The 19,605-nt window shown below is 40.6% G+C and overlaps 1 protein-coding gene across 6 annotated transcripts in view; it reads right to left on the bottom strand.

Annotated features, from left to right (window-relative positions):
* The window catches only part of HECTD4 (HECT domain E3 ubiquitin protein ligase 4), a 211,227-nt gene that overhangs the window by 117,374 nt on the left and 74,248 nt on the right, over positions 1-19,605 (bottom strand). For all 6 annotated transcript variants that reach the window (XM_005657322.3, XM_005657323.3, XM_013990365.2 and 3 more), the window contains exons 5-8: positions 18,779-18,887; positions 17,972-18,110; positions 14,759-14,929; positions 2,135-2,327 (exon numbers count right to left, since the gene is read on the bottom strand). In XM_005657322.3, coding sequence (XP_005657379.1) covers positions 2,135-2,327; positions 14,759-14,929; positions 17,972-18,110; positions 18,779-18,887 — 612 coding nt within the window. The remainder of the gene's footprint in view (positions 1-2,134; positions 2,328-14,758; positions 14,930-17,971; positions 18,111-18,778; positions 18,888-19,605) is intronic.

The raw sequence follows: 19,605 nt of genomic DNA, 5'->3' as shown, positions 1-19,605 counted from the left end.
GCATATACTTTTTTTTTCTGCTTTTAAGAGCTGTATCTGCCTCATATGGACGTTCCCAGGGTAGGGGCTGAATCGGAGCTAATGCTGCCAGCCTATGCCACAGCCACAGCAAAATGGGATTCAAGCCATGTCTGTGACCCATACCATAGCTCATGAGCAACAATGGACACTTTTTTTGTGTGTGTGTCTTTTTGTCTTTTCTAGGGCTGCACCCATGGCATATGGAGGTTCTCAGGCTAGAAGTTGAATCAGAGCTACAGCTGCCGCCTATGCCACAACCACAGCAACGAGGGATCCGAGCGGCATCTGCAACCTACACCACAGCTCACGGCAATGCCAGATTCTTAACCTACTGAGCAAGGCCAGGGACTGAACCTGCAACCTCATGGATACTAGTCAGGTTCATAACCCACTGAGCCACAATGGGAACTCCCTGCATAAACTTTTCATATTATTTTCACTTTCAAACTCTGTAAATGTATATACATTTAAAATATTAAAGTACAAACATTAAATGCCAAATTTCAGAAGAAGCCATCTCTGTTGTGGAAGGTTTGCCTATAACTTGCTTGGTCAAGATTATATTTAATATAGAAAATTGATAACTAACAAGGACCCATGGTATAGCACAGGAAAATGTACTCGATATTCTATAATAACCTATATGGTGAAAAGGAGTGGATATATGTATAGTTGTAACCGATTCACTTTCCTGTACACCTAAAACTAATACAACACTGAAAGTCAATTATACTTGAATAAAAAAAATTTTTTTAATTGTATTTAGTGAAGATGATGCTAAATGAGCTTTTTACATTCATGAAGTTAAAATAATAAGAAATCAATTTATACCATCAATAATGATAATTTGTTTACAGTTAAAGACAGAGCTGTTTCAAATTATTACAGATTCTTGCTAATTCATGTCCACAGCCAATGGTATTAGCTTGCAGTTTTTAAAAAATGGACAATGACTGGAAGTACAGAAAAAGGTGAACTATATAAAGCAAAGTGCACACTGTTAAATGCTCAATAAAAAGTACTGCCTGAATTCCAGAGGCAGCATGCACTAATTACAAACTCAACGTATCAAGCTATGAAAAGACATGGAGGGAGGAACCTTTTTTTTTTTTTTGTCTTTTTGCCTTTTCTAAGGCTGCTCCCTTGGCATATGGAGGTTCCCAGGCTAGAAGTCGAATCAGAGCTGTAGCCACCGGCCTATAACAGAATCACAGCAACACAGGATCCAAGCCACGTCTGCAACCTACACCACAGCTCACGTCAACGCCAGATACTTAACCCACTGAGCAAGGCCAGGGATCGAACCCACAACCTCATGGTTCCTAGTCAGATTCATTAACCACTGAGCCACCACGGGAACTCCGGGAATCTTAAAGGTATGTTACGCAATGAAAGACGTGAATATGAAAAAGCTACATACTGCATAAATTGAATTATGTGATACTCTGGAAAAGGCAGAACTATGAATAATAAAAAGATCAGTGGTGGCCAGTGTCTGGGGGGTGGGGAGAGGTGAATGGGTAGAACACAGAGGATTTTTAAGGCAATAAAAATCCTGAATGATGCTACAGTGATGAATACAGGTCATTATACATTTGTCCAAACCTGTAGAACATACAATACTAAGAGTGAATCCTAAGGTAAACTATGCACTCTGGGTGATTATGAAGTGTCAAGGTGAGCTCATCAACTCTAACAAATGCACCACTCTGGTGGGGGCTGCTGATAATAAGGGAGGCTAAGCATGTGTGGGGGCAGGAGGTATACAGGAAATACATACCTCCCTCTTAGTTTTGCTGTGAACCTAAAACTGCTCTTAATAAAATAGTCTTTGGAAGTTCCTGTTGTAGCTCAGCAATAATGAGCCTGACGAGTATCCTGAAAGATTCGGGTTCGATCCCTGGCCTTGCTCAGAGGGTTAATGATCTGGTGTTGCTGTGGCTGGGGTGTAGGCCAGCAGCTGCAGCTCTGATTCACCCCTTAGCCTGGGAACTTCCATATGCCACAGGTGAGGCCCTAAAAAGCAGAATAATAATAAAGTCTTAAAAAATACAGAGAGCTGAATGGAGCTTTCTATACAAGGTAAACATATGATAAGCCAAGGGCAGCCTACCTGCTTGATCCTCTTTCAGGGTGTTGGAGATGGTGGAGCCAGTAAGAGCAGCCAGTGTGGCGGATGGCGAGGCTCGGTAGCGTGACAGTCTGCTCAGAAGCATCTCATTAATGCTTTTTGCAGACTCACCCTCTTTTCTCATTAGAATTGTGCGTTCCTGCAGTGGGTTGGCTACAAATACACCATTTTCGACCTAATATTCAAAGAAAAAGAGGTCCTTAAATGATATCTGTTTCCATTTAGTTAGCCAATTTCTGTTTGAGAAGTGTATTGTTGCCATCTGGTTACTCAAAAACATTTCCCAAAATTATACCTAAGTAGGTGTATACCTCAAAACTTAACTACTCTACAGAAACTGAGAACAAAAGGAAAGCTATGAGAAGTTTGAGAGCTTTCATTTTTCAATAGCCCAGATTTTTAAAGTAATGAGCCAAGTTTAATAGATTCTATGAAAGGTTGTTGATTAAAATTCCTTATATTGAATTCCACAGGCAGCTCTCACTAATTACAAGCTTCTGACAGGTACAAGTAATAAGATGAGAGGAAAACAAATCAATCAGTTTTTTGATTTACTTTTAAGTACAACTATGAGGATAATGTCTCCCTGAAATATAATTAGTGGCTAAAATCCAAACTCTATATTAACAGCAGTTAACATTAGCCCCAGCTGCATGGGTATGGGCAGAGCAATCCTGGAGAAAGTCTGCTAAAAATACAGGATAGCCTCAACTGGATCCTTGCCAGTACTTGGCAGGTCTTCCTTCATCACTTGATTATTCCCCGACAAAATCTCTGGAGTGGTGATTCCAAAATTCCTTCCCCAATTTTGAGTTTGACTTCAAGCAGACCACCTGGCTTTCTTCATTGCTAAAGAGATCCAGACCAAGTACTATAAGCTGCTCCCACTCATCTCTCTTCCAACTCAAGATTCTTTGTATCCACCCTCATTTATTCTTTTCCTCTGAATTCAGGGGAAGAAACACTTCACCTCATGTTATTTAAGGAAGAAGCGCTTCTGCCTCCTGACTGCCCCCGTAATTATCTCCCATCTGCCCCTTCCTCCTCCAGGTCTCCCTCTCTGATTTCCCTCTCCTCGGTTTCAAATACGCCCAGGTCTCTGAGATCTTAAACACAACCTTGGTGGCCCATTGCAAAGCATCCCTCTTCACTTTCATTCACTGTCAAATACATCTCATGCATCTCATGCAGTCCCTGTACCCACTGCCTTCTCCCAGATCTGGCTGGAGTCTCAGAAATAGGTGCCACCAGCGAACGTGGGCAGGAATAGAGATGAGAGAACAAGAGGGCAAAATGAATTACTTTACTCATTAATTCACTAATTGCTTCCGTTCTACCCGCTGCCCCCAATTGAATGCTGGCTTCCTAAGAGCAGGGGTGCTGCCTGCCTTATTCACCACAACATTTCTAGCACTTAGCAGGCACACAGTAAACACTTAAGGCCTTGCTGAATAAACAAATTGTTGCCCTGACCCAAATCCAATCCCACCTCTCGGTGGCGACTCCCACAGACCCATCATTGCTACTGAAATCTAGTCCCACTTTTCTAACTGCCTCCCACTCCCCAGCTTTTTGACTAGAATAGCCTACTGTCTCCTAAAATTTAACACCTCCACATCTTACCACATCGTTTTACCCCACCTTCCAGCTTGATTAACCTTCAGCAAGTATAGCTCTTTTTATGTTGCACAACTCTAAACATGACCCTTCAAAGACATCCAGATAAAAATCAATCACTTGGCATTCAAAAGCATTACTCAGTCTAGCCCTAAGAGAAAACAATGGATATTTAAAAACAAATAAACAAACTAAAACTATATACCGTGTTCAAGTACTTTGAAAATACTGAAAATCTGATAAAGCACCTGTGAGAAGCAAGGTGGACTGGGATTTGGTGCCCAAGGAGTCAATTTCGGAACCTCTATATTTATTTTAGCAAAGAAGCTTTCTGGGATGAAAAAGTTACTGCTGGTGCAGTTCCCATCATGGCTCAGTGGTTAACGAATATGACCAAGAACCATGAGGTTGCAGGTTCTATCCCTGGCCTCGCTCAGTGGGTTAAGGATCTGGCATTGCTGTGAGCTGTGGGGTAGGTCGCAGACATGGCTCGATCTGGTGTTGCTGTGGCTGTGGCCGGCAGCTGTAGCTCTGATTCGACCCTTAGCATGGGAACCTCCACATGCCACAGGAGTGGCCCTAACAAGCAAAGAAAGAAAAAGAAAGAGCTGTTGCGGGTTTAGAAAGGAAGGGAAGAACCTGGGAGAGTAAGCAGTGGCACAGTGTTAATATTGACAAGAAGCTTCCTTCTGGCTCCCTCCCTGGCCCAAGTCACCACCTTGAGCCTGATAACCAAACCAGCCTCTCAACTGGTTTCCCCATTTCCACTTTGACCTCCACATACTTGACTCTGTACATCAGCCAGTGATTTACTTACAAACATAAATTAAACCACAGCCTTCCCTGTTTGAAACCTTGCAGCAGCTTCCCGACACATTTATAATAAAATCCAACCTACTGTTAAGACCCATGGGGTCCAACATCCACTGATCTCCTCATGTCGCCTGCCTCTGCTCCCCCTTTCACACACTTTTGTCACTTTCAAAAAGCCACATTATCTTCTGTCACTCCTCCAAAATGCCTAGCTTCCTACTAATGCCAGGCCTGTACTTGCTGTTCCCTCTTGCTCTGACTTTGCCCTCTGATTTTGTTCCCTCTGCTCTGGTTTGCCTGAGACTGTCCTGGTTTTAGCACCCAGGTCCCAAAAAACCTTAGGCCCAAACAAACAGGAATGGCTGCTTCTCATCATTCACGTCCCAGCTCAAATATCCTTTATCGCAATGGCCCTATCTGCCAGCCAAGCTACAGTGGCTCCCCTCCTGCACCCCTCTCCCACTCTCTATCGCATTAACTTGTTTTGTTCTCCCCAGCATTTATCACTAGCCGAAATTATTTTGTTCCTGTGGTTTACTTTCTCATTGTCTAACTCCCCACACTCTGATGTAAGCACCTTAAAAACAAAGGCTTATTACCCTGCTGCCCAGATAAGGTACTGGATGAATGAATGGCATCTCACTCAACTGGATCATAATTTAAAGGAAGTAATAGATCCATCAGGTGAAGGGGGAGAAGGACCAAGTGTGTCCATTACTATACTGACCGTATGTTTACGAAGAGACATAAAGAGGTCAAAATAGCAGTAAAACTGTCACTGAATCTATCTAAAGAAAAGCAGTTATAGAAAGTACATAAGGGGAGGAAGAACTCTCAGAACAAAACAGATGTAAAGATACAGAATGTGTGACATGAAGAAGTAAAAAAGAGTCATAGGAGAGTCTCAAGCAGGAATGTGTCCTGTGTAGAAGTAACCAAATCAGACAGAAAGGTTCCATGTCTCAGCTACTCTATAGTTTTAAAGGCCAGAACCCTAACCGTCTTAGAGCTTCAAAAGGCCTGCGACTGACTCCAAGTGGTAGCCTGTCACATCAGTGGCCCTGGTGAATGTGTCCGTATTCATGCCCTTGTTTAGTTCCCTCCCACAAAGACTCTGGGCTTGGCCATTAGAAAGCATGATGCAAGCAGAGACTTGATAGGCACCTGTCCTCCTGAAAAGCTCCCATTGAAATCCAGTCTCTATGCTGTCAAGAGACTCCACTGAGAGTACTGACATCAAGTGGAGAAAGACTCTGGAAGGAAAGAGGCCATCTTCAATGTTACAGGCCCAGTCAAGCTCTAAGCTGAGTAAAGCTGTGAGTGTGGCCTCAGCTTTACGAGGTGGAGAAGAACCACACAGCTGAGCCTAGTTAACATATCATTCCTTGTTGCTTGAAGTCACTTAGTTGTGGGGTGGTTTGTTGAGCAGCAGCAGATTTCCCAAAAGTCAGAGAAATTCTATCATCCAAATGTTAGAGGTTGTTTTATATTAGTAATAGTTTAAGAATGAAATACAGTTTAAGACTACACATATACACACACACACACACACACATTTTGTCTTTTTAGGGCTGCACCCGTGGCATATGGAAGTTCCCAGGCTAGGGGTCAAATCCGGGTTGTCACCAGCCTACGCCACAGCCATAGCAACACCAGATCCGAGCCACATCTGCAACCTACACCACAGTTCATGGCAACACCAGATCCTTAACCCACTGAGCAAGGCCAGGAATCGAACCTGTGTCCTCAGGGATGCTAGACAGATTCGTTTCCACTGAGCCATGACGGGAACTCCAAGACTGTATTTCTATAGCCTACCTTATATAATGATAATTAGTTATATGATTAGTTATCTAATTCCATTCTGAGTTAATAAAATCATTTGAAAGGCAAGCATAGCTAGTTGGATTCTACTCTGATTATCTATTCAGCTTAGGTAATCCTTCAATCCTAGGTACCAAGAGGCCCAGTTTGTAGATCAAACTCAGCAGATTTTTTATGAAAAATGACACAATAGAAGAACACTGGTGGTGTTCAAGCTTTCAAAAACATGTATTTAATATTTTTTTCTGATTATTAAATATATAGTCCCTTCCAGAGTTGTTTAGTCTCCTAAAGAATCTTCTTCTTTTTTTTCCCCCCCTCAGGGCCACATCTGCTGCATATGGAAATTCCCAGGCTAGGGAATCAGAGGCTAGCCGCCAGCCTACACCACAGCCACATACACAGCCACACCAGATCCAGGTCATATCTGCAACCTATGCTGCAGCTTGCAGCAATATCAAATCCTTAACCCACTGAACAAGGTCAGGGTTCAAATGCACATCCTCATGGATACTATGTTGGCTTTTTAACCTGTTGAACCACAACAGGAACTCCTAATCTTTAAATCTTGCTTTAGTCTATTCTTGACCCCAAAACTACAATGAACTTTTAAGACCAGATCCTGCTCAAAACTCTTCAAGAGCCTCCCACATCACCTGAGATAAAATCCAAATACCTTGCAAGGCCCTAGAAGAAGTGGCCCTGGTTACATCTCCAACTTTACTTTCCATCACTCAACCTTCTCATCATTCCTCTGAGCAAGGTGCGGAAGAATGTAAATAACAAATCACCACTTGTGTAAGAACGGAAAAACAAAAACATGCATGTACATTTGTTTGTACGTGCTCACATTATCTCCAGAAAGATACAGAAGAAAATCTTAACATTACTTGCTTCTGGAGATGGAAACTGGGCTTAGAAGCAGGGTAGATGAGAGACTTTTGTACTATTCAAATTTTGTAACTATGTGAATATCTTTTTTTAAAAAAACAATGTTTTTAAAAACAATATAACATCACTAAATTTAGAGAGAAACTTACTAATACTACCAAGTAACTGGGTAAAATCATAATTCACAGCAAACGTAATTCTTTCCAACAATAATCACTAGCCACATTTATATGACAAATATTTATACTACTTAGAAACCAAAATTTTCCATGAATCAGCAAAGTAAAGAATTTCAGTATTCAGCCATAAGAAGGAAATCCTGCCTCTGTGATAACATGGATAAACCTTAAGGGCACTATGCTAAGTGAAATAGGTCACACAGAGAAAGACAAATGCTGTATGATCTCATTTATATGTGGAAAATAAAAAGCTGAACTCATTGAAACATTGGTGGTTGCCAAGGTTGGGGTGTCGTAGAGATGGGGAGATGGTGGTCAAAGGGTATGAATGGTTAGTTAGAGATGAATAAATTCTGGGGATCTAAAATACCTACAGCATGGTGACTATAGTTAACAATACTGTATGGTATGCTTGAAATCTGCCAAGAAAGTAGATGTTAAATATTCTTAGCATGTGCACACACAAAAAGGTTAATAGATTTGGGAGACACTTTGAAGGTAAAGCAGGCAGCATATGCTGACTAGACATGGAATTTGAGAATGAAAAAACAAGGAACAGAAAGGGACACCAAAGGTCTCTGGCCAGCAATGAAAGGATACAGATGCCATTGACTGAAACGGGAGAGCCTGTGAGAGAAGTAGGTAGGGTAAAGTCAGGAGTTTAGGAGAGGGCATATTTAGCTTGAGGGAATTATCAGATTTCCAACTGGAAAAGCCTCATATTCTGTGCATATACAAACACCCACCCACATCAATACGCATGTAGAGTTTCAGGGACAGGTTTTGGCTGAGAAGCAAATTTGAGCATCATCTGTACAGAGAGTGCTGCAAGATACAAGACAGGATGAGATCAACGAGGGAGTAAGAGCAGATAGAGTAGAGAGAAGGGGTCCTGGGAACAGGTCCTGGCACATGTGACTGTTGAGAGGTAGACAGGTTGAGCAGGAACAACCAGTGAGGAGAAGTCCCATGGGTGTCCCGAAGTTCCAGTGAAAACAGTTTCAAGAATGGGGGAGTGAAACCATGTGAAATATGGCTAAAAGTTCAAGTGAAAAGAAAACTGAGTTGCCCTTGAATTTTGCAGTGTGGAAATCCCTGGTGAACATGGGAAGACCTGTTTTGGCATCCTGGTGAGGATACCAAGACTAACTGGAGCAGATTCAAGAGAGAATGGAAGGAAAGAACATAAAACAGTAAGAATAAACTCTTTCAAGAATATTTCTGCTAAAGGGAACCACAGATAGGGGAGTGGTGGCAAGTGTGGGTCAAGGGAGTTTTGATTTTTCAAGACTGGCTATCCTCTCATGTATGTGTATGCTGTGGTGAATGATCCATTGAGAGAAGAAAGTTGTTATCATAAGACAAGGACAATTCCAGAAAGAATCCTCGATGCCCTCCACTGCAGCTTTTATTACATAGCAGGTAATGATTACACACAGTGTGCCGGACCTAGCTGTTTGTACTCAGTAATGCAACTTGGAAATTAATCTACTTCAGTCTCTGCAGATCTGCCCCATGCTTTTTAATGGCTACACAGTGTTCCTTTCTGTGGAAGTACCATAGGCAGTGAGCCAGACAGGTATCTATGTTTAGCTTCCCAATTCAGCAATTTAGAAGCTGCTATACTAGTGACTGGATGATTAAAATTTTTTAAATTCCATGATGAAAAATCTCAAACATATGCAAAAATAGTGAATAGTATAATTAACCTCCACATATCCCATCATCCAGATTCAACTAGTATCCAGATATGGCCAAACCTGTTTAACTCACTCATCTCTTTTTGCTCAAGCATTTTAAAGCATGTCCCAGACATCATGCAATTCCACTTCTGAATACTTCACTATACATCTGCAAAAATATGGACATTTCCTTGTATAACCACAATGCTCTCATACTTGAAAAATAAATTAGGAAAAAAAAAACCTTGGTTTCATCTAATACGCATATTCTAATTCCGTCTACAAAAAAAAGTTTTCTTTCACTTGGTTTGTTTGATTCAGACTCCAAAAGTGACCCCAAAGTTGTTCTTTTAATCTATAGCAGCTCCTTCCTCCCCAGTTTTTTATTCCATGCCACTGGCAGAGGCTTTTAGTTGCTCTATTTCCTCCAGAGCAGGGATGGGCTTTTGATTGTACAATTATATGTCTAAACATATCTTTGTGTTGTCTTTACGACTGATTAATCACTAACCCAGAAGTAAGTCATCAAAAAAGTATCAATCTCCCTCAGAATTTTGAGAGCACTGCCCCATTTTCATAACCAATAATGATATTGAACAGCCTGGTGCTTTTCTTATTCCTCAGGATTTGTACATGATTTTTTATTTTCTACTAGAAGCTTTAGAATCCTTTCTTCCTGGTAGTATGAAATTTCAAGGTAACGTGCCACACTGTGGTCATTTATTATTCACTATACCAGATACCTTTTATTTTATTTATTTATTTATTTATTTTTTTTGTCTTTTTGTCTTTTCTAGGTCTGCTCCCATGGCATATAGAGGCTCCCAGGCTAGGGGTCTAATCGGAACTGTTGCTGCTGGCCTACGCCACTGCCACAGCCACAGCAACGTGGGATCCAAGCCACGTCTGTGACCTACACCACAGCTCATGGCAACGCTGGATCCTTAACCCACTGAGCGAGACCAGGGATCAAACCTGCAACCTCATGGTTCCTAGTCGGATTCGTTAACCACTGAGCCACAACAGGAACTCCGCCAGATACCTTTTAATACGGATACCAGTGTCCTTTGGTCTGACATTTTCCTTCTATTATTTCTTTGATCGTATCTTCTTCTTTTCCAGTCTATTTCTGAAACTTCTATTAGTAAGATTTCAGATGGATTATTCCTCTACATCTTTTATGTTTTCACATTTACCGTTCTTTATCAATTTGTCCTATTTTCTGGGGGAGATTTCTTCTTACCTTTAATCCTTTTATTAATTAAAACATTTTCACAATCATAGTTTTAATTCCCAGGAGCTCCTTCTCATTCTGATAATTCTTTTCATGACATCTTATTCTGTTTTATGAATGCAATGCCTTCTTATATCTCAGAGTAGTGTTTATAAAGTTTTATTTAATTCTTTCTATTAGCTGTTTTTCTGAGTTTTCTTTTCTTTTCTTTTTTTTTTTTTTTTTTGCCATAGCTGTGGCACGTAGAAGTTCCTGGGCCAGGGATCAAACCCTGCCACAGCAGTGACCCAAGCCCCTGGGACAATGCCAGATCCTTAATCTGCTAGGCAACAAGAAAAATTACTTTTAATTTCCAAACTGGAGAATTTCTTAATTTCTCTAGAGGGTCTCAATGGTCTGGTTAAAAATTTAAGAACTTTTTATTACAGTAATTTATGATTTTTTAAAATTTTATTATAGTTGATTTATAATGTTCTGTCAATTTCTGCTGTACAGCAAAGTGACCTAGTTACACATACACATAAATTCTTTTTTTCTCACCTTATCCTCCATCATGTTCCATCACAAGTGATTGGATATAGTTCCCTGTACTATACAGCAGAATCTCATTGCTTATCTACTCCAAATGCAATAGTTTGTTTCTACCAACCTCCAACTTCCAGTCCATCCCACTCATTCCCCTTCCCCCTTAGCAACCACAAGTCTGTTCTCCATGTCCATGAATTTGTTTCTTTTCTACAGATAGGTTCATTTGTGCCATATACTAGATTCCCAGATATAAGTGATATCATATGGTATTTGTCTTTCTCTTTCTGACTTCAATTTTTTTTTTTTGGCCACACCTGCAGCATGCATAAGTTCCCAGGCCAGGAACTGAACCCATGCCACAGCAGCAACCCAAGTCACAGCAGTGACAACACTGGATCCTTAACCTACTACGCCACTAGGGAACTCCTAGGGTAATTTTAAAATGTATGCAAAAGGAGTTCCCATCGTGGCGCAGTGGTTAACAAATTCGACTAGGAACCATGAGGTTGCAGGTTCGATCCCTGCCCTTGTTCAGTGGGTTAAGGATCCAGCGTTGCCGTGAGCTGTGGTGTAGGTTGCAGATGCGGCTCGGATCCCGCGTTGCTGTGGCTCTGGCGTAGGCCGGTGGCTACAGCTCCGATTCGACCCCTAGCCTGGGAATCTCCATATGCCGCGGGAGCAGCCCAAAGAAATAGCAAAAAAAGACAAAAAAAAAAAAAAAAAAGTATGCAAAAGAAGAATGAAAAGTATAATGAGTTCCCCATGTACCCATCACCTGGCTTCAAAATTGTCTATAACGGGTCACCTTGCTCTACAGTAGAAAATTGACAGAACAATGTAAACCAGCTATAATGGAAAAAATTAAAACCATTATTTAAAAAATTGTGCTGGACTTATTTTTATTTTATTTTTTTGTCTTTTTAGGGCCACACCCGAGGCATATGGAGGTTCCCAGGCTAGGGGTCAAACTGGAGCTATAGCCACCGGCCTATGCCACAGCAATGCGGGATCCTTAACCCACTGAGCAAGGCCAGGGATCAAACCCACAACCTCAGGGTTCCTAGTCGGATTTGTTTCCACTGCACCACGATGGGAACTCCTGTGCCAGACTTTTAAAATCTATTCCTTTCTCTCCTCCACACACATCTCTCTCCAAAGTTTTGGGTTTTGTTTGTCTGGGGGGTTTTTGTGTCTGTTTTGTTTGTTTTTTTTAAATAATTCAGCATTAGTCAGGAATGTTATGCACATAGTTGAGGCCTGCTTACTGGAAGACATCACTTGTGGGTGATTCACTGGGGTAGCAAGTCTCTTCCTTAGGGGAACAACAATGTCAGTATATTGGGACATTTTTTTTCCCCCCAGAGTCTTCAGTCTTTTCAGACAATAAACATTGAGATGTTTGCCTGGGGCACCCAGCACCTGAGCACAAATATGTGAATCAGGAAGGGGGATGACAGTTCCTTTTACAAACATCCACTCTACAGTCTTATCTAACAATGCTTCTGTACCCTACCTGATGCCACCAACTCTTAAGACTCTCTAAGGCTGGGTAGGGGTGAATCATCTCTATTCCCCTTGTGACTCCCCTGAATATACACTTTCAGTTTTGGCTTTCCCCATACTGAAGGACAGGAAGGGACACTACTATCTCCATCTTCTCAAGGTAGAGGGCAAGAGATATTACTTAGAGTTGAGGAACAAGTAATAATGGCTTAATTCTTAAGTTACAAAGATGTCCTCCTCCAAAGAAGAATTAAAATGAATGAAATAACTACATGAGGAGGAAAGAGGAAAGAAAGGGATGAATTGAGCCAAATCCTCACAGCAAAAAAAACAAAAAACACACACACATATACAACATAAGGAGTTAGTAAATCAAGAAACAGCAATATATGCCTTATACTTAGAGATATGAAAGAGGAAGGATAAGATGACACCATTAAACTGACTGACTAGGAGGAACATGACAGGGATGGGGCAAGAGACTGACTTTTTTTTTTTTTTTTTTTTTTTGGTCTTTTGAGGGTCGCATTTGTGGCGTATGGAGGTTCCCAGGCTAGGGGTCTAATCAGAGATGTAGCCGCTGGCCTACACCACAGCAACGTGGGATCCAAGCCGAATCTGCGACCTATATCACAGCTTACAGCAATGCCAGATCCTTAACCCACCCATCAAGGCCAGGGATCTAACCCACAACCTCATGGTTCCTAGTCAGATTCGTTTCCACTGCTCCATGACGGGAACTCTGAGACTCACTTTTTATTATGATCCTGGATGTGCTGCCTGAAGTTTTAATCCATGTACATGGTTTTTCTTAGACATTTCTTTTTTAATTTAACAAAAGCATATTAGGTAAAGGGGAATTCTTTGTTTTCCTATTATTCTTAGGACAAAGACCTAAATCCTTTAACCAGCTGGTAAGTCTATTTAAAAACAATTTAAAAAAAAAAGGTTTTTCTGATGATTTAATTATGAACACATGTTCTAGTAGTACAACCTCTAGCAAATCAATTCAAAGATTCACTCTGGCTAAGATAATGACTCGAGAGTACTGAGAAACTAAGATAGCAAAAGAAAAGAATGTACAGTTAAAGGTTACTAGACTGGCACGATGGATGGCTGCTTTCCCAGAACAAATTTTAATCACATTAAAGATTATTAGAAATTGCTTCAGTGTTTTTTTTTTTTCCTTTAGGAACGCTAATTTCTTCCCAGAAGGAATGTATAAATTACATCATGAAAAAAAAGTTTTGTCACAGACCTGGCTTAGGGCAATTTTTCTGTTGTAAGTCTCTCCAAATACCATCTAGACCAGTGCTGTCCAACACAACTTTCTTCAATAATAGAAATGGTCTCTATCTTTCACATTCAATATGGTAGCCACTAGCCAGCCACATGTGGCTACTAAGCACTTGAAACATGGCTATGTGACTGAGCAACTAAAGGTTTAATTGTATTTAACTCTGATTAATTTAAATTTAAATAGCCACATGTGGCTACTGGCTGCCACACTGGACAGCACAGATCTGCACTACCACAGTTCCCAGTCTCTCCTCACCCCAAGCTCTCCTCTCTGCATTCATCCACTCTGGCCCACTGTCATTTCCTAAAACATACATGATTGCTCCTGCCATACAGCTTTTGCAATTGAGGTCTCTTTGCCTAAAATGTTCTTCTCTTCCCTGTTCTCCAACTTCTTCATCTGGTAAGCTACTGCTTTTCCTTCACTATCTCAAATTATGTTGCCCATTTATTTGTTTACTGTTTATGGTGAATGTTTTGTCTCTCCAGCACCACCAGCACTCAACCCACCTACCATCCAGAATTCAAGCTACATGAGCAAGGGTCCCGCCCCCCTTGCCCATCACTATATTCCCACTACCCAAATACCTCCGTGCCTGGCTCTCAGATATTTAGCCAATACCTAATGAGCAAATGAATGAATAAATCACTGCCTTCTCACCATTTCAACTGTCATTCCTCTCAAAGTCTCCCAATATCCATCTCTAAATCCAATCTTGCTATTGTAATTTAGTTCCAAATTTTCCAATAGGTTCATGAGCATTTCTACTTAAAAACCACAATGTCTACCCATTAGCCATTGTTATCTGCACTCCATCACTAGATTAATTTTCAAAAAGCTTGGCTTTATTAGTGTCATACAACTCTAAAACAAAGAAACCTTCGAAGATAACCCAAAAGAAAAATCAATTTTGAGACAAGAGTGAATATACTGCACAGGTACTCCAAGCTTCGTAGGTCCTTTGTAAACCAATATAAAAAGAAAGCCAAGTAAAAATGTCTCTGCAAAGACACAAAATGAGAAAGTGAAACTTACCACAAGTTCAAAAATGTCCATGAAGACAGAATGTCCCTTAGGTGTTTTCTCATTCAGACTGGCAGGAGACCAGATCCAATAGAAGTAAGTACCATCTGAAGAAAGGTGCACAGTGCTCATAGTACTGCCCACAGGGAGGTGATTGGCTGGCATTGGCACCATCTGGCACACCTAGACATAAAAGGGAGAAAAACATCATCAGCGTGACAGGTAAATTCTGACTAATTCTATCAGTTCATCATTAATGCCCATAAATCCAAGAGAATTCAATAGGACTCCTGGTCAAAATTAAGCTGACATTTATCTCTAGGAATAATATACGAAAGTTAATGACAAAAATATAAAAGTGTATACAATAGGCCTTGCAACAGATTAAGCAATTCTTGAGACCAGTTCAAATTATAATTTCATAGGAAAAAAATTACTTTGACTCTGCTCCGCATGTGTATCTTATCAAACTTTTTTTGTCTTATCACTTTTATTAAAAACAAAGTGTCAGGAGTTCCCATCATGGCGCAGTGGTTAACGAATCCGACTAGGAACCATGAGGTTGCGGGTTCGATCCCTGCCCTTGCTCAGTGGGTTAACGATCCGGCGTTGCCGTGAGCTGTGGTGTAGGTTGCAGACACGGCTCAGATCCCGCGTTGCTGTGGCTCTGGCGTAGGCCGGTGGCTACAGCTCCAATTAGACCTAGCCAGGGAACCTCCATATGCCGAGGGAGCGGCCCAAGAAATAGCAAAAAGACAAAAAAAAAAAAAAAAAAAACCAAAAACAAAAAACAAAGTGTCAGAGAGTACTTTCCAAAATTTCCTTAGCAAATAAATTTAAGACTTCATTATATTTAAAAGACAGGAACTTTATCTTATGGCTTTATATTCCCAGCACCTAATTCAGAGTCTAACTTGAAAATTAACAAGTATGGAAGGAAGAGAAAAAGAGAGGGCCAAAGGAAAACAAGAGGGAAAGCAGAACAGAGGGAGAAGGAGAAAGGAGCAAAAAGATGAAGGCACACTCAAGATCCTAACTTAGCATATGAGGACTTACTGAAATTCACCAAGTCCCAGGAGGAAAAAGACACCCATTCTCCATACCAGACATGAAGGCATGTGTTTTTAATACTAAATATCCTTCAGTTTCAGTATAGTGAATAAGTTCTACATCATTTCACATTAAATGGGTAATTACATACTACTTTTTACCACCAGAAAAAAGCACTTAAAATGAGAGAAAATGAGAATCAGGAAAACTGCTGACTAGGTTAAAAAAAAAAAAAATCCAAAAATAGGGTAGAACTGAAAATCCCCAAATAAAAATAATTAGAGAAGGTCAGGTGCCTTAAGGGAACAGCAAGAATGACCTTCAGTTACTTCATCCTTTGGGTGAGTCACTCATTTCCCTAAGGTTACTTCTTTTTTTTTTTTTTTTTTTGGCTTTTTATCTTTTCCAGGGCCACATCCACAGCATATGGAGGTTCCCAGGCTAGGGGTCTAATCAGAGCTGTTGCTGCCTGCCCACACCAGAGCCACAGCAACTCGGAATCCGAGCCACATCTGTGACCTACAACACAGCTCACGGCAATGCCAGATCTTGAACCCACTGAGCGAGGCCAGGGATCGAACCTGCAACCTCATGCTTCCTAGTCAGATTCGTTAACCACTGAGCCACGAGGGGAACTCCCCCTAAGGGTACTTTTGACTCCTGAACTCATTTCGTTTAAACTTTTTCCAAGCTTGTTTTGTCTACCTCAGGAGTTGAAAGAAGTCTTTGAGGTGCTATAACCACACTTTGAAACTTGTAATGCCAAGAGATCTAGAAAGCCGTCAGTTACTGAATGGCTTTAACTATCCACAAACTGCTCCAGTGCACATCTCTAGTTAGTGACAACACTGCTTTCTTGGACAACAAAGTTTTTGCTAGAACACAGAGGATACTGACTTTACTTCAAATGTAAACCATGTTCCAAGATTTAATCCGTTTAACTCCCAGGCTTATAACTCTATTTCAAATAAATGTCAGCAATATTCTCATCTATCTGCTTTAGTGATAAGAAGTGAAGTCAATTTGGCATCTATATGTTCATTTTGTTCATGTAACAATTACTGAGCACCTCCTATATGCCCTGGAGATGCAATGGTGAACAAGACTCAGTCCCTGTTCTCCAGAAAAGGCACAACTGAGTGACAGCCTCAAAGAGGTACAACATCCCACTTAAGTCCTGGATGTGACTACTCTCAGGGCACTCACTCCACAGGCAGGTACTCTAACCATTTAGTTCAACTCTAGTTGAAAGGCAGAAAGTTGTAGCATAAAGAGCTCAAACTATAGAGCGGATGTATTCACGTTCCCGGGTGGCAAGTTACATAACCTCTCTGAGCTACATTCTTTTGGTGAATAACAAACACTTACTGAGGGCTTACAATGTGCTTAGCCTCAGCTGCCTGATGAAAATGCCATAGTTACCCTCAAAGGTAGGAGAGGAAGAGTATGTAAATTGCCAAAACCAGGACCTGGCAGAGAGCGATGCTGTTATTATCAATTGTTATTATTATCAATCAAATGCTGTGCTATGTTCTAGGGACACAAAGATGAGTAAGACAGAATCCAGACCTAAAGGTGTATGATCTTGGGGAGGAGTTAGACACAAGAGCAGGTGATTTCAGTATAGTGGTGCAAGTGCCCTAACAGAGTGCAGAATGCTATGACAGCCCAAGGATGAACTCTTTGTTTTGGGTGCATGCCCATGGCATGCGGAAAATTCCTGGGCCAGGCATCAAACCCATGACACAGTAGTGACAACGCTAGATCCAAGGATGAACTCTTAAACCCAAGCACACAATGATTTTATCTAAACTCATTTCAAACTCCCATTCCCACAAAGAAGCTGTTTAGAACAAAGTGAATAGGAAAACAATACCTTCCCAAAATAGATCTAGTTTCTTTAAAAAGCTGGTATTTATATCATCTTTGACTCTCAAGAATTTTCTTGATCATAAAAAGTATGTTTTTGGCCTTAGAAACTATTAGAGCACACATTCATTCAAATCATGTGGGAAAACTTAAGACATTAGAGAAAAAACAGAACATCCAAACGATCACAGTTAAAAGGATGCCACTCTGGCAAACTACATAAATTGTGTTATTATTCCTTCTGATGATGTCACAAACTTCCCTGTCTCCAGAATATAAAACACAAAGCCTTGGTGTTTTGTTTACCTGAAGGGTATTCTGGTCAATGACCTGGAAAAGGGAGTGAGGTTTATTGTCAAAAGATACGGGCCGGTGGAGAAGACTCCCGTTGCCAAAAGCAACCCATCCTGGTTCCAGCTCCTCATTCCGGCAGTACACAAAACCTCTGTGGGGAAAAAGGTGTAAATGCTAAGTCACCAGGTCGTGTCTAAAACCCCACAATGAACCACAACAAAAACACCTCCCCCCCTAATTTCTTTTAAACGACTATATATGCAAAATACCTAAAGGAGAGTAAAATAATATATTAATTCTGAAACTGACAAACTATGGCAAATACTGATTTCCCACAACAAACTAGAGAGGAGAAAAAGTTGGGGAAATGGTCTAATTAAATATACATAAAGATTTCGAATTATGGTGTCTTTTGGCAGCAATTCATAGATCTTATATCCCAACTGAACAATTACTTCCAATGTCAAAGCCAAGGACAAAGAGATTTAACCAGAAAAATATCCATTTATCAACATGGAAAAGTCACTAAAACAGAAATTCTGATCATAGAGGAATTTCTGGCTAGAAGCTAGAAGCAATGATTTTAGGGCCATCAAACTCTTTATAGAGTCAAAATAAAGCTGAAATGCATTAAGAGACCCAGAGAGAGAAAGTGACAACAAGAGAAAACCAGAATCCTATGAAGTCATTTAGACTTCTTTAGTCACGAGTCAGCCTGTGGGGAGTCAATACCCATTCCGGGATGTCTTCACCACAGGTTTTTACTGTAATGAGGAAAACGTTCCAGCCAAATCATTCTGCAAGTGCCATGCAACTGACCTGAGAGTACCATGTAATCCAGACCCCAATTTGCTTACTCCTCTTCCAACTGAGTTAGTAGTATACAGGTAAAGACCATCTGCTGTGAGACAGCGTCCCAAGTCAGCATCTGAAAGCATTTTTTCACAGGTAAATGATGTACATGTTTTCTCTAATGAGATTATAAACATGCTTTTTCTAATGAAAAAGCCACTCGGAGGCTAAGTCAAAGATAGTCTCCCACTTTTAAACTAAGTGCTTCAATGTGACTTCCAGGGGAGATCATTTGAACCCCCAAATCATATTCCAAAAGGCATATAGGATCAGGGACCGAGATCAGGAAAACAGGTTGGTAGTTAATTAGCAGAAGAACCTGGTTTAGTCTGCCAAAGGTTTTTTTCTTTTAAACAGCAAAAATACATTCCTATTCATAATGTGAAAAGACTAACAATATAATACTTTCCCTAATGATTCTGTAATTAAAAAGGTGTGAGATTTAAGAGTTTGGGCACTTATTAGTTGACCTTGGGCCTCTTTGAGCTTCAGTTTCTTTCTGTTAAGAGGATATGTACCTCAAGAGTTACACTGACAGTTAAATGAGACAACATAGGTAAACACCTACACGGCTCTTTGGTACAACGCCAATGCCCCGTAAATGACAAATGACTATTATGTTGACACACTAACGATATATACATTGAACTAAAATCTGCTCCTTGTGGGTTTTCCATCTAGAGAGCCTAATTTTAAATTTCAGGAGCAACACAACACAAAAGTATAATGTCTCTTCTACTAAAAAACAAGTTATGTTTCCCCCTAGCTATATATTCCCCAAGCTAAAATAAAGT

Source organism: Sus scrofa, chromosome 14, assembly GCF_000003025.6.
Source record: "Sus scrofa isolate TJ Tabasco breed Duroc chromosome 14, Sscrofa11.1, whole genome shotgun sequence".
Lineage (NCBI taxonomy): Eukaryota > Metazoa > Chordata > Mammalia > Artiodactyla > Suidae > Sus > Sus scrofa.
The sequence above is the reverse complement of the archived record's forward strand: the minus strand, read 5'-3'. Positions and strand labels throughout refer to the sequence as shown.